Source organism: Rhamphochromis sp. 'chilingali' (genome assembly GCF_963969265.1).
Source record: "Rhamphochromis sp. 'chilingali' genome assembly, chromosome: 12".
Lineage (NCBI taxonomy): Eukaryota > Metazoa > Chordata > Actinopteri > Cichliformes > Cichlidae > Rhamphochromis > Rhamphochromis sp. 'chilingali'.
Window position 1 is genome coordinate 3593821 of NC_137939.1, and position 15950 is coordinate 3609770.

At 42.4% G+C, this 15950-nt stretch overlaps 1 protein-coding gene across 2 annotated transcripts in view; it reads right to left on the reverse strand.

The window, feature by feature from the left end:
- dip2ba (disco-interacting protein 2 homolog Ba) overlaps window positions 1–15950 on the reverse strand; it is a 46060-nt gene that overhangs the window by 20372 nt on the left and 9738 nt on the right. The window contains exons 1-2 of one of the 2 annotated variants that reach the window (XM_080899770.1): window positions 10019–10404; window positions 104–175 (exon numbers count right to left, since the gene is read on the reverse strand). In XM_080899770.1, the coding sequence (XP_080755896.1) occupies window positions 104–175; window positions 10019–10034 (88 nt within the window). In that variant the 5' untranslated portion in view covers window positions 10035–10404. Of the gene's footprint in view, window positions 1–103; window positions 176–10018; window positions 10405–15950 lie in introns of those variants that run through there. The other variant, XM_080899769.1, reaches the window with a different exon arrangement.

Here is a 15950-nt window from a genome sequence, read left to right on the forward strand (position 1 = left end):
GACAGGGGAGGCGGAAAAAAAAAACACAAATGGAGAAAAAGAAGAAGGAAGGCTTTAATGCAACATGAAAAAATTCCAAGAGCAGAAGAAGAACTGGTCTTACTTGGCAAATGGGAGATGTAGGAGGCCAGCAGCTTGGCTCTCTTCTTCTCATAGCCCTTCTGCGTGATGTCACCTAGGAGAGAGGACAGCAACACCAAACTGTTAGGTTAGTCATAATTACCACACAAACTCCAGACAACTACGTACACACAGACACACACATGTACAGCCTCTGCTTTCACTAATACATTTTCAGAGGGTTGAGTCATAATAATAATAATAATCCACTTTAAACCAAATCCACTGAACTCCACATGCTGACAGCTAAGTCCATTTACAACAAGGCGAAGAGATAACGCCATTGTTTGGCCTTACATTAGCCCCAGTGAATAAACATGCCTGCTGGCTATAAAACCCAAGTATGATTCCACTGAGCCGCACGTAACCAGGCAGAGAACAGTGCCAAAACATTGGGAATAGTTGGGATGGTAAGCAGAGCAAAAAAGGAAGCCATGTGAGCCAGTTTCACATGGGACTCGGTCATTTATCTGTCCCGACCTTTTCCCACTGTAGACCCAGCACCACCCCTTCCTCATTCGGCCTCGGCCTGGCAGGATTCCCAGTGATACTAGAGTGTGCTAGAGAGCCGCACAGGCCTGACAAAGTCCATTAAACTGGGACCCCAAAACACACAGTCTGCTCACTGCAAACATGCATGAAAGACACACCCTTACATACACACACTCCCCTTGAAAACACAAACAATCCTAATGCTACAATCTCCCACACTCTCTCTGTTAGTCGCCTTCTTTTGTGTGCAGCGATAACACCGCATGCTATGTCAAGTGCCAATCGCCAAACGGCTGCTTAACCTCAATCTCCTGACACCTCCTCCACACTGACCAGTGACAATGGGGGGGACCTACGGGGGGGGCTGAGAGTCACTAGCAGCAACAGGGAATGCAGACCAGTGTGTGCATTAAGCAACAATGAAAGAAAATAAGGAGAGAAACGGTGAGCCAAGGTTCAGCAGGGAGACCGGAGGGAGGTGTGCTGGATAAGCCGGGGCTGGGTGGGGAGTTTCGTGTGTGACTGAGATAGAGTGTGTTTTTTCTTAAAGTTTTCTCACACTCTGGTCACTATCCAGTGGAGTGTAGGATTTGCTTGTATAAACAAGAGAATCAGAAAGGAAGTCCCCTCTATGATTGTGTGTGTGCCTGCCAGAATGAGTTAAATATGAGACTTCTTTTTTTTAATCCTTCCGATACAATTTGTAGGTTTCACAACACTCATATTAAGAGAAGCAGAGTAAAAGTGAATAACCTTGGTAGAGAAAAAGCCAACAAAACAAAGTTGAACAGTTTTAGAGTGAAAGGCAGTGTGTGACTGAGTGCCGAGTGCTTTGTCTTTCCCTCTGTGCAGGGGAGCAAAAAGAAAAAAATGGGGATGGCAAGCATTCAGCTTGGAGTTCATGCCTGGGTTCACACACTAGGCTGAAATTCAGACACAGCAGCTTGTTGCAGTCTTTGTTTCTCCATCTCTCTAGCATGCTACAGACTTGTTTATACACAGGAAAACACTCATAGGCAGACATGCAAGCGAGACAATCAGCAGCAACTTGATTGTAGTGGACTGGAGCAGTTATTGTTGTCGGAGACAAGGTTACGCCAAGCCCAGTCCTGGTGCCCAATTGGTGCCGGGAGGGAAGAAGGGGAAGAGATGGAAAGATGGACGGAGCGCCGTCGGTCATTAACGCAGACAGAAGAGAGTCTGTGCTGGTGTCGGGCAAGTACAACAGACACGGATTGGCACAGGCACACCAGCTATGTGGCTGGCAGTGGGAAGAAAGACACTGAAAGGCTCTGGGTTTAAAGACTGACTGTGACAGCTGGTTCAAAACAGAGAAAAAGCTGTATGTGTTAAGTGCAAGAATGTGGTGTTTTTGAGTGTGAGCATGAACAAAAACAGTACAGTAACTGTGTGTAATCTGAGGTCAGGGGACAGGATATGAGCATTACCCCACCCTGTGTGTGTGCTGCCAAAATCGTCTCACTGTGTCTGTCTAGAGAAAGAGGAATGTGCTGATTGGAAAACACCATACTAACAGAGAGGGCCAACTGGCCAAGAGAGAATGCTCATAGTTCCAAAAATGTCCCTGAGGTGCAGGAAGCTAATGTATCTGTGCATGTGTATGTGTGTATACACAGCTGGGGCAGGTTAAAGGGCGCTTCAGCACACAAGAGAATGAATGCTGACAGGGCCTGAGGTGTACTGGCACTACAGGCCTTCCCTGTGAGATGTGTGTCAGTATGTCAAACCAGGAATGCGTACTTCGTCCAAGGGTCGGCTGAACCTGCCCAGCATGCTGTGATAGAGGCACAGTATCACCAATGAATGCATCTTTAAGAGCATATTAAAAATGTGTGACAAATCTCACATCTATAAGCAATTATCAGTCCTTCTCCTTGGCAGCCAGACATTCTGACTGTTTTTTTGTGTTAATCGTGCTGTTTGTGACATTTTCAGAGCTCATTCAAGACCAGATGACAGTGACCCTGTGAGGCTTCTTTTAAAATATCCGATGTTGACCTCATACTTCAAGACAAGTCATACAGTGGACTGATCTCCTAATAGCTGGCAGCGCAGGGTCACAGAGGGGATAAACACACTCACATGAACGGCATTCCCAGCCACACTGATAACTGCGGAGGGCTACAACTTTTTCTGACACAGTAGGGGATTACGGAGCACTTCAGATTTAATCTGCACTGGCATTCTCCACTATGATCCGGCACATTAGAGCCATTTGAGGTTTTGGAGATTAACTGTTTATGTGTGCACTGTGCATCACTCCACGCGTACACATCTTGATCTTTTTGTCAGGGTGTTTTCCTGGAGGCTCCGATTGGGTCTTAGACAGGTAGCAACACACAAAGGAAATTTTCTTTCTAGTTATTTCTGATCATTTGTGAATAAAACCTCAAACTGTTACAACGATGATTACTTTCCTGTGGGTTCTTTGCTAAAGCCTCCCTGGGAGGAGGCCACAGGAGAACACCCTGGTTGTGATTTCGACTTATATGTGGCGTGACATACGCTCGAAAAAGCAGAAAAAAGATATTTTTATGAACCTGTGAAAGAGGATAAAGTCAATGGACGCCTACAGCACTGTGTGCCCCGTAACCGTGTCAAATCAAATCCAAGAACTGAAACCATCGTGAACAGTGAATTTCTCTCTGACGACATGGCTGGGCATTAAGCATTCATGACATAACATTTGCTCCCTGTGGTTTTCCAAGCAGCTCAAATGTTGAATCATCGGACTGGCTGTAGCTGATACAGCTAAAATTTCGCTTCTTGGATTACTATTACCCATGAACGGCACCCCTTTTTGTTTTCCCAAATACAAAGGGGAAAAAAGCTGTTAAAGAGAACGCTTAATGGTCAGCACATGACCTGAACGTATACACGAGGTTGTTTTTGGTTGCGATTTGTCTCGGTTTGTGTGTTTTATTGTCTTTACCTTAATGCAGTGTGATCTTCTATGCACACCTTACTCTGTCCCTCCCAACCCACTATGTCTGTGCTGTTCCTTTACCATTCTTCATTGCTCCATTGCCAATCGGGAAGAGCTGAAATTTGTATTGGAAGCAGTTTAATTCCAGCTGCCAATACCCAGAAACAGCACTGCATTTGAGATATTTATATAAAACTAAAGCAACGAGGTCAGTGTCTTTCAATCAGTGCCACAACTGCTGCCAAGATTTCTTCTCTTTAAATGATATTCATTAGGTCATGAAAAACTGAGAGGCTCAGTGAAGCGCTTTTTAATGCCAGTGATTTCCCTCAGTCCTGGAATCACTGCACAGTTCTCCTGAATGAAAAATCCAAATCTTGGCCTTGAGCTTCAACCCTGAGATACCAGCTGATCTATGGATCTCTGTTTAACAGTTAACACCCACCCATCCATCAGCCTGATCCACACACACACACACACACACACACACACACACACACACACACACACACACACACACACACACACACACACACACAACATTAGAGCTGAAAAGCCTCCTGGCATCCACATGCTCATGATATATGAACAAAAGGCACTGAGACAGCATTTTTCCTTAGTTTTCTTTCACTTCTCTGTAGAGGATGTTGCAACAATCTGATGTAATCTCAGCAAACATGGATTGTGTCACAGTGAATGCAAACTCCAAGGACCCTCTCCTGTTTACGCATATGTATTCAAGCCCCCTCCCCAACCGAGAGATCTCTATAATTACTTTGAGCAGATTAGCAAGTGACATGACTGTCACCCACAATTTCCGCTTGCCTGACTGTCTTTTGCACACAGAGACCTGCATGTGACAGGTTTCCTGTCAACCCATAAATGCACACAACCATGAAACTCAAACAGGATAACTGGCTGGATTACACAGAAAGCTGTAAATAAAACCCCGCTTTTACATCTTGAAAGCCATCCAGTGCTCACATTTTGGTCTCTATCCTAATCTGTAATCTGAGATTACATCTAACCTAACAGATTATATCTCTCCGTCTGGACGTTTGTGTAGACGGGGGCACAAATGTCTGAAACAAGGCTCTGTACAGTGCAGGACTGTTTTCTAAGCGTGGTGCTTCTAGCCAGCGATACCAGTTTGCTCTGCATAAAAGTGTCTTTGTTTGCCTGTGGGTTACAGTTTGGTGACAAGAGTGATGCTAATCTAGAACACCGTTACTACCCTATATCACAAGAAATACATACCAGGGCAAAAAGTTGCTGTTCTATAAATCCACCATGAGGAAATGACTGTGAGATAAACAGGATAACTAGAAAAAACATGGAAAACAGCCACAGCCTGCACATTTACATATAAATACACACATAAACACAGGGGCTGAGAAAGGAGGAACTAACGTCACCCACAAGATCTTATTTATAGAGACTCTGAGCAGTGACACAAAAACAATGGGCAGACTGTGCCGAGAACATGGATAAATAGCACTTGACAGGAAATGCAAACGAATGAGTATGACACCAAGGCCATTTAATGGCACCTGGTCATTAGTTAAAGCAGATGTAAGAAGCTTATTTCCATAGAGCATGCTCTAAAAGGGAAGCAGTGTGGCAAGTACAAACGTTCCACTGCTGTGCTTTTGCATACCATGAAACTAATTTCATTTCAATACTGTTAACTGGGTTTGAAATGATTATCATTTTAATTGATCTGGTTGACTGACAGTAAACAGTGTTGTTTGATGACCGGGAAATCATTTAACTTACTCTTTTAAGAAAACTGAAAACATCCCTCGATCCAGCTTGTTAGCTGTGTGGATCTGCTGCTTTTCACTGATCACAAATGAAATATCTCTAAGTTTTGGAGCATTAAAAACAACCTGAGGCCCCTTATCATTAGATTTATGAAAGCTCAACTTGTGACACAGCTATGTATGCGTGATTATTTATCAAAGATTTCTATACTGTTTATATAAACATTCAAAATAGACATAAACATATGAAACATGCAGAACCACTGGATGTGACACTAGAGCACCAGCGTCATCTCCCACACACCAAAACAAACACACACAGACACACAGCTGGACTCTCTACCACAACAGAGGAGAGAAACTTGGATTACATTACACACAAAAGAGGGAGTGTGACTTCATTTTTCTTAAGCATTCAAGGCAATGTTACACAACTATATATTAACATGGGAAATATTTATAGGTCACTATTTATCCTTTAAAATATCTAGCTAGCTATATATCCATCCATCCATCCATAGACGGAGGGAGAAAGAAAAACTTTAAGGCAGTAAAGTTTGTTCATCTAGAAAGTCGACAAGCATCCTTGACTAAATGTGGGGGTTTCCTTCAGTTTACTAGCAGTTAAATCAGGTTTTGAGTATTAAAACCAATCAGTTATCACTCAGGAAATACTTGGTTCATGTCTGAATAGTGATTCAAAAACACTAATACATAAACCTCCTGCGTCCAGCACAATGTTTTTCCACTTCAAATCCAGGCCAAAAATTCCTCTGGGACCCTGGGAGTCCACGTGGGGGTTTTGAGGCAGACAGGGAGGATGAAGTGATCTCTGGACGGCTAAAGGGAACTGCTGGCCAGATACCGTAAGTAAGGGTCTGAGTAAGTGTACTTTCTCTTGTCAAAAATCTCCATTGGATTCGGTTTGTGTTTGGTTGGATGGAAAACGCAACTCTGACAGCCCAGCCTAGTCACGATTGAGCAACAGTGCCCAAAATATGGCTAGTTACCATTTGTCACTTTAACCTTCTGAACGATTTTTATGTACATCTTTCCAATAATGAATGATGCAGAAAATAAGTGCTCAAGCTCTTTTATTAGGTATAACTTATTAAATTCTAATACAAGATCTCCCAGTGACATAAAATGGAAGCACAAAAACTTTTTAGAAAAATCCAACAATAGCACCAAAAACTCATTGGTCACCGCAGCAACTAAGTGATGCTATCATGTCAAAATCTCAGCCCTGTGTTGAATCTGTGCCACAAAGAAAAAAAGCTTTGAAGCAAAACCTCCAACCCAGTACAGTGGCCAGTGAACATAGCACGGTTATAGCATGATTATAGATACAGTTGACTCAACACTTCACTAAAACTGTTTCAACAAAAGCTCAACATTCCTGGCAGGGGTGTTGTATTAGGTCACTTTAGTCTTATCTAGCTGTCCCTAATGAAGTGAACTTACAGATAAAAATTCGACAAAAGGTATGGGAACGACTTCTGAAAATTACACCCTAAAAAAATACAACAGCAAAGTTAATAATATATATATTATATTATTATATTGTGTAATATGTGACAAGAACAGACGATGTAACACAGTTTAGTATACAGTGCCCCCCCCCCAAAGGATCACCACAGCAGATGGATCCACATGTTTTGATTTGGCACAGAAATCACGCCGGATGCCCTCGCTGACGCAACACTTCCAATTATCCGGGCTTAGCACTGGCACTTGGAGCACACTAGCTTGTAAGTCCCTGTGTTATAAGCTGGGTCTGTGCCTCTGCCTGATTTCCAATCTATTGTGTGTAAGGTGAATGCAATAGCCACTACAGATTAGAGATATCAACACTATTATTTGAAAAATGTTTCATTTTATATTTTATTTATTGCCTTTCAGCCTGCTCCAGTCTGTGAAGACAGATCTAATTATGCCTCCCTTTTCATTTCTAAGGCATACTCTTATAAAAATCTCAATAAAACGAATGTGAGACATAAAAGAAGTCCAAGGGCTGTGCTTGGCCCAGATTAGTTCAAATGAACAATTTGTGCGTGGCTTTCACAGATCAACAATGTGTTAAACCCATTTTCCAATAAATAATGAAGCAATGCCAAGCAAAGAGGATGTAACGGAAGAAGTGCGTCATACTGAGAACTAGAAGTGAAACCACTGTAGTGACATGTTTAACACAGGTATGCCTCACAGGAAATTACAGAGAAGGGCAAAGAAAAAATGATAAAATAAAGATTCAGCAGCTCTTAATGTGGACACGCATCTTAGTGGAACAAATGTGGGGCAATCCCACCTTTTAAACTTAATACCTGAGAAACACATAACATGCGAAGAAACACACCCACACATATGCAAACGACCAGTTCAACCACACCCGAGTCAAGTACCGAAACATTCAGTGAAGTCAGACCTTCCTGTACAGGACAGCAACAACAAAAAGTGCTGGCACGATTAAGATAAAAACAGAAGAAACAATAACACTGGACAGTCAGCATCCCGAAACTTAATTTATCCAAAGAAATAAAACAAGTGTTTCCTTCGAGCTTTTTAAGCATTCATCTTGTGCTTGAGTTTAGAGCCCTACTTCCTCCATTACTTCTATTATTATTATTATATCAAGCGTTCTAGAGCCAGCTGTGAGTTTTGAGCTGGGAACTGCTGCAACAATAAAAGCTATCAGAAAACCACAATGAAACAAAAAAGACGGAACATTTGCTTTTATTCTTCTCCATAAGCAAGACGGCTTCTTCTTCACTTTAATCTTACTACTGTTAATGTACTACGCACACTAATTTGGGTCACGCCATTTCCCTCTAGATCATCACAGGCCAGCTGTATAATCTTGGCAGTGACAAACAGTTGCTGTATAGATAAATTCATATCACGTTACTTCATCAAAGTGATAAGGCTGGCAAACAACTGAGAGGACAGATTGTGGAGTCAGAGAAACTGACGTCAGGCAAGTACAAGTGAGCTGTTTGTTAGTAAGCAGCAAAGGTTAATGCAGGTTGTCCTCACTGAGACTGTACGGCAGACTACAACTGCAATGAGCGTTCAACTAACAGGTCTATGTTTGCATAACTGAGTGAGACCAAGGCCACATCCCAGGCTGATTTCTGGTCAGATTAGCTTGCTACCCCTGCCATGAACTGTATCCCCTACAGCAACTACGCAGGTGGATGAATACTAGCTTAATCATTTATTAATAAACAGTTTTATAGGCAGACTTGTCACAAGTTAATAAAGAAGTTTTATAGCATCTGTGCTTCAATGGCTGCTTTTCATTTACAGCAGATGCTTTCAGGGTGTCATTGTTGCGGGACGCCTTAATGAAAGATATAGACCTGTAGTTCCCTGGCTATGACAAGTTAAAATGGGTGCTGTGCCAAGCTTATACACGAATTAATTTGCACTTCCTTTGTTTAATCAGCATATAATCCAGAAACGTATGAAAACAAGTTGTGATCTTAGGTTGAGCTTTAATCATTCCAATCACAAACATTCGATACACCCTGTGGTCTGGCTGTATTTTCCCACTCTATCAAATGGCTAACTCAGAGAAACAGACCATTCACGCTCAGATTCATACCTATGGCCAATTTACAGTCACCAATTAACCTAACGTGTATGTGGGAGGAAACCAAAGTACCCAAAGAGAACCCACACAGTCACATGGACAACATGTAAACACTTTGAATCCAAGACTTTTTTGCCAACCACCACACAGCTGTCCCATTTCTTTTTCCCACATTACAGAGGATAAGTCGTGGCAATTCATGCTGTTATGTGATGCACAAATTCCAGCCATTCGTGTGCCATGACGGCTATGATGCTTTGGGTAGGGATTATAAGCTGATACCTTAAGTCGACTATGTAAGGTTTAGCAATACTCACTATACGCTCAGACAGGTCTACAAAATAAACTCCGGCTCAAGTGAGAAATGGTTGATTTCAGACGTTTTTGAGAGAACCAGCAGGAAGTTACCCAACATCCAGTCTTTACATTAGGTTGAGTCAATCGCTCTTTGGCTCCAACTTCACGTTTTATGTTTCGACTTAACCGCGAGCAAGAAAGCAAACTTTTGAAAACAAAACCCAACATACAACGAGCCTACAATAAATAACGGGCACCTAAACAGCAAATCTAAAGTAACAAGTCACGCCTGTAAGCTAGCACTACAGCATATGGTTTACTTTCAGCCTTTTTATTTTATTTTATTTTATTTTTATTTTTTTTAAATGACATCAGAAACAGCAGTATGCGACATTACGTGATGGCAGAGCTTCAGTTCATCCTTTGTCATTTTTTTTTTTTTTTTTTTTATAATAAATAGGACAGGGGGAATGAATGAGAGAAAGAGGGGGAGAGAAAGAAAGAAAACCAAAGGGGAGAAGAGACGGTGAGAAGGGGGGGGAAGAGAGAGAAAAAAAAAAAAAGAACTCCTGGGTCACCTGTATGGAGAAAAAAAAAACAAACAGAGGAGACAGCAAACAACAAAGAGTAACATAATAATAGAGAAAAAAAAGCACCATCACAATAAACTAGCTAGTCATAGATATCAATATTTACTAAATAATAAACGATATTGTGCAGCACGCAAGATAGACAGCGCACAGTGTGCTTTGAGGCAGCAGCCAAGAAAGCTTTAGTCCGCGTCTGTGAATACCCATGTGTGCATACCTGTGTGGATCAGCATGCTTGCATTCCAAAGGTTTCTCCATGTAATGATCTGCTAGGGAGTGTGGGGGGGCCACAGCCCCGTCCTCCAGGGTGTGAAGCGGGTATGGAGGAGATCAAAACTCCAGACATCCAGAGGCCCCCAGAACACAAGAGACCATGGAAGACCAACAGAGGGGCAGCCGCGCCACTGTTCCAGTAAGAGCTGAGGAGAGTCCCAGATGAGGGCTCGCCCAGCAGCCGCGGAGCAGAAGTCAGGGGGAGTTGCAGTGACGCGCCCGTGAGCTCCGCCGGCCCCCAGCTGTGCCTGAGTGACCGAGCCCACTTTCAGCCTTTTTAAAAAGAATACCTTGTGTCTGATCACACTAATTCTTTCTCACACTGACATGAATTACTTGAACAGTCTAAAGAAAGCCAGCTTTTTCTAGTGCGACAAGTCATAATGAGTCTGCCATGAAAAGGACCGAGTCAGTGGTAGAAATTTTGATAGCACCATGAAGTGAGTGCGATCAAGTCAGCAGCTTGACTCCGCCTAAATTCAGTCCACTGTGAAGAGAATAAAAGGAGAAAAGAAGCGTATTTAGACAGAGGCATCCTGGCTAGCAAACTGCATAATAGACTAGTGTTTCAGCATTGCTGGGTAACCACAGGGTATTGAGTGGTGAAAGTGAATGTAGAGGTATCAGGTTTCACTGCAGCAGTGTCGTAGTGAAGATAAACAGGGGTCAGAAGTGTGGGACGGACCTGACCCGAGGGTCACTGAGCACATCAGCTCAAGTATCATCCGAGTCTTCTGTTCACCTACACATATAGAAATATTGCTCAGCAATATACTCTTTATGTTGCACCTACCTCTAGATGACACGTGCAGAATTTGCTCATCGACTATGCCTAATAGCTCATGGTTTAAAGGAGGACGTTAATGCAGGAGGAGTAATGTTAGGCAGGAAACAGCCTCATTAAATCAATATTATAATCTCATAAAAAGCCATGAGCGGCCTTTGAGAAACGCTTTGATTCTGGGTGCTGAGTCCGCCGTTGACACTGAAACCGCAGACCTTATTGCTTACGTTCCACTCTCTGGACAGCTCACGGTCCTGACCTCATACCACCCACCACTCGCAATCATTAAACAGGCTGTCGTCAAGATGCGAATCTATCGCCGCTCTGAAGATCATGGCTCTCAGTCTGTGGAAGGCGCTCAACAAATGGGCAACACTTGTGTAAAAGAGGCGCACACACTGTGATGAAAACAGGTTGTCTAAACGCCTGTCGAGCTCTAAAATCCACAACAACAACAAAAAAAGCAGTGACAACAACTCACTTCACAAGCAACTAAAAGTGGAAGGTCACAGAGGAAGGGCTGTGGGGCGCTGTGTGTGCGTGCAATAAACCACTCACCAAAACCAAGGGCAGGTATGGGATTAAAGTGTTGTCAGTGAAGGAAAAGAGCAGCAACTGAAACTGATGTGGTTCCGATTCCTCTAAACAGCATCTGAAACACCACCACACTCCTCAAGCTCAGCCAACAAAAACAGAATATTTTAAAGGCTTTCTGAATTATAAAACCTCACTTTATTGCTTTAAAGTCTTTAGGCTCAACATTACACTCTCTTAGAAAATATAGTCAGCGTGAAAGTGATGTGTCGCAGCAGGCAGACACTGAACAAAGTCAGTGGCCAGTGATTTTATTGGCAGATGGGCTGATCTCAGCCACCAAGGCCAAAATGACTACACTGAAAACATTAGTCTGACTTGATGGTGGTGATACTCAAAAAGCCGCCTTAATTTTGTTATATCACAGCTGAAGATTTTCAACACATGCATCAGCAGGGACGAACCAGACATGACGCTCAAACTTTAATGACACCCCCCGTCTGACAAAAACTCTGCTGCCTCGAGGTGTGTACGCCATCAAGTCTGCACATGACCAGAGTCTAAAAGAGACGTTTTATTGGTTATTGTGGGAATACTGTATCACCACAATCACAACAGTCATCAGTGCGTTGTCACTCTGTGGGAGTATGCAACACGTGACACAAAGACACTTTAAAACCAGGCTACCTACTGGGATCAATGTTTGAAAAATATTACTCAGTGTTATGCGGCAGTCTCAACTCTAACATTCCAAAATATGGTCCAATATTCACATAAGAGGCTCTCAGCAACGTGGGTTCAATGCTTCAAGACTCACAAGCAATTTTAGCTCATCTCCAGGAAATGACTAAGGTCAGACTTGCCAGAACAGCAGCTGTTTCAAAATATAAACCTGGCGCTTCCTTTCAAGACAATAAAAGGTAATATATGGACTTACGGGACCAACGGTGCTATTGACAGTCAGGGATTAAGAGGCCTAAGCCACACCCACAATGTTCAGTGTGTTTTCAGGGCCTTTGTTTTACCTCGCTCTCTCGAGACTTGAATTAAAGGGGTCTATGACTACAGGCCAAGCTCTAGCACAATGTGTGCTGTGGGGCCAAGAGGGGAGATAATCATCAGGTTGTTGAGGAGGCTTCCTGAGCACTTTTACTCTTTGGGAATTTTTGATAACCCTTTGGCTCTGCTCGAGTATTAGGAAGGTGAGGCACATTTCCAAAAGAACAAAAAAAACATGGCAACTGACCTTTTGGAAACTTTCATTGTACATTTACAGCAGGACTGGATTACCACTGAACTCTGGTTTCCCATCAGCCCTTCCTGTGACGCAGGCCTGCGATTTCATATATAGAAACTGGTCAGCTGCTGAGAAAATACCTCGTGTTCCTCACACCCACTTCAAAGGGCTCCAATGATCAGCTGTGGCTGATCAGCTGAAGAGCCACAGTGAAAGACAGAGTCAATGAGACAGAAATGGCGAGATACTGGATAACAAGAAGCACCGGGTTTGTGGTCAGAGTGGTCTGGATGTTTAATGAGTTAATAATACCGTACTTTGTTACCATTTCCAACCAACAATCATGTGACTGTCCCATTATTAGTCACAGTTTTTAATAGTGACAGAAGAACGCAAACCTTCGAGGATATCCAAAGTGATCCTTTAGCATCCATGACTACAGTAAGCCAAAAATATGTAAGCTACATTATTAAAGAAAATGTTACTGTCCACTGCGGTTCACACTTCATAGCACTTGATATCAGGCTGTGAATATTTCCCTGGTGCTTGTTGTTGACTACAGCATAAACGTGTTGCCAGATAATAAAATATGCAGGCTTATAAGCATCCTTTTGTGTGTGTGTGTGTGTGTGTGTGTGTGTGTGTGTGTGTGTGTGTGTGTGTGTGTGTGTGTGTGTGTGTGTGTGTGTATATACACCAAGATTATTGGTGTGTGTTCGTATCTTGCGAGCAGCTACTGGCTTCACAGCAACTTTTGGAAAGCCTTTTTTTTTTTTTTTTTTAAAGCATATCAAATAGTAATTTTCTTCACATTTTGTGTTTTTGGATCTTACAACACGCCAACATGCTATGTGTATGTATGTATGTATGTATGTATGTATGTATGTATGTATATATATATATATATATATATATATATATATATATATATATATATATATATATATATATATATATATGTATGTGTATGTGTGTGTGTGTGTGTGTGTATATATATATATATATTTTTTTTTTTTAGGGGTGCAACGATATTCGTATTGATATTGAACCGTTCGATACAGTGCTTTCGGTTCGGTACGCATATGTATCGAACAATACAACATTTGTAATTTATTTTATCAATTTTCCTTCTGACGATGCTGTCTGTGTTGAGCGCTCAGTGAATCTGTGTTCGACTACTCCGCCTAGGCTGCACTGTCGAGCGCAGATCCACTGAGCGCTCAACACAGACAGCATCGTCAGAAGGAAGAGCGCAGGGCAAGCTAGCGAGACAGAAGTTGCAACAGGCAAATTGAACCTCATTCAGATCTGGCGTTTGGAACTATTTTGGTTTTCATGTGACGTATGACCCTGAAGGTAAGCGAGTCATGGACTAAAGTAAAACAGTATGTTGGATGTGCCATGCAATGCTCAATTACATTGGTGTGAACTAGTGTGTTAGCGCAGTTAGCTCGTTAACGTGTTGGCCGTCTAGCCCCATGCACGGGGCGATCGGCGGTAGCTCGTTAACGGAGATTTGCCGTGTTGTGGCGTTAAGGTCATTTCAACGAGATTAACCTGAATGCACTAGTGGGAACACAACGAATATGACTGCACATTTACGCCGACATCATCCTAGTGCAAAGACAAGTGGAAGCAGACAAAAAAAAGCAAGCATGCTACTAACTTTAGCCGAGTCATTTAGACAGCTGTTAGCACATGATTCTCCTTATGCTGCTGAGAATATAGCCCAGAAGAAGCGGATAGTATAGCTTTTATTTTGGAAAGAGCCATTTCTCTGTAATAAACTCTCTTTTCCAAAGATGAGTAATTCCTCAATCAGATACAGGGCTTGCAATATCGCTAGCCCGACGTCCTGGAGCTAGCGATTTTTTTCAGTCGGGCTACCAAAATCTTTCTCTTCCCTGCCCGTCGGGTTATTGTAGGAAAAATATATGTCAATGCTTTTGCATTCTTTCATAAATGTAGCTGGGTAATTATGTCATTGGCATCGGTGAGCCACTGTCAATATGTGACATATTGAAATCGCGTTTGAATTTGCGCTTGTTTTTTTGCTTTCACTTTGCAATCGTGCGAACTGTGTATAGAGCGCGACAGCACTGATCTGTGAGTGATGATAATTTGTGCACCAATTCCTCTGACATCGTCTTATTAATCGTTAGCTTACTATGCAAACATGACAAGTGAAATCTCCCGCAGCTTACACATGTGAGAGGTTGATCGCGCAGAGAATCGCTGAGCTTATGTGAGTGAGCGTGTAAAAGCATTTCAGTTCTGCTGAGCCAAATAAGACAGGTCAGGGTGAAGAAGTGACAGCCAAAGAAAAGCTTACCACAAAACGGAGAAGTTATGACAAATGAGACTATAAGGCAAAAAGAAAGTGCAGCTTTATGGTTTCATGGACAAAAGAATTTCTGTGGCTGCAATATGACGAGCTAAATAACCAGGGCTGCACATAAGTGGTCCGCAGGTGCGCATTCGCTGTCAAAATAAAAAACGCGCACAAGGGTTAGGGTTAAATTTAAAAACTGTACTTTTGAGTTAAAATATATATTTATAATTTTAATAAATGACAAATTAAAAAGGCATGAACATTTTTTTGTATCGAAAAAATATCGAACCGTGACACCAAAGTATCGAACCGAACCGAACCGTGAATTTTGTGTATCGTTGCACCCCTAATATATATATATTATATTAGAGATGGACCGATCCGATACGTATCGGTATCGGTCCGATACTGACCTAAATTACTGGATCGGATATCGGAGAAAAATAAAAAATGTAATCCGATCCATTAAATATCACAAAAGCACCTCACAAAACTTGCAACACGCCGTAACTCACCTCAGAACGTTAGCACTCGGAGCAGTATGCATCACGTGATAGAGCGGCTGTGGCATGCGGGACCTGTCGGTGGTCTGGATAGCATGTGGAGCTTCGCTAGCAACCCGGCATTTCATCTCCGACAAAGTTATCCCGAGAGAAGTAAAGCAAGTGTGTAAGTCCATCTCTGAATGTTTGTAAAGCATTCCTGCGTTAAGCTTAACAAGCGACTGCCTCTTCTTGCTGCTACTTCAATCATGAAACTGCTTAACGATCAGCTGATCGGCTTTTCTGTCGCGAGTCCGTGTCTCTAGTTTGCTTTTGGCCCACTTTGCACCAGAAAGAGGAAACCAGCGGCTGAACAACAGCAGCACGTTTAAGCTTGATAAGCTGTTGTTAGAATTTATTTAATATTACTTTCTACTCGAGGATCTTTTTCTACATAGCTGACGGCTGGTAACTGTGCAGGGGCGGATCTAGCAAAGTTTAGCCAGG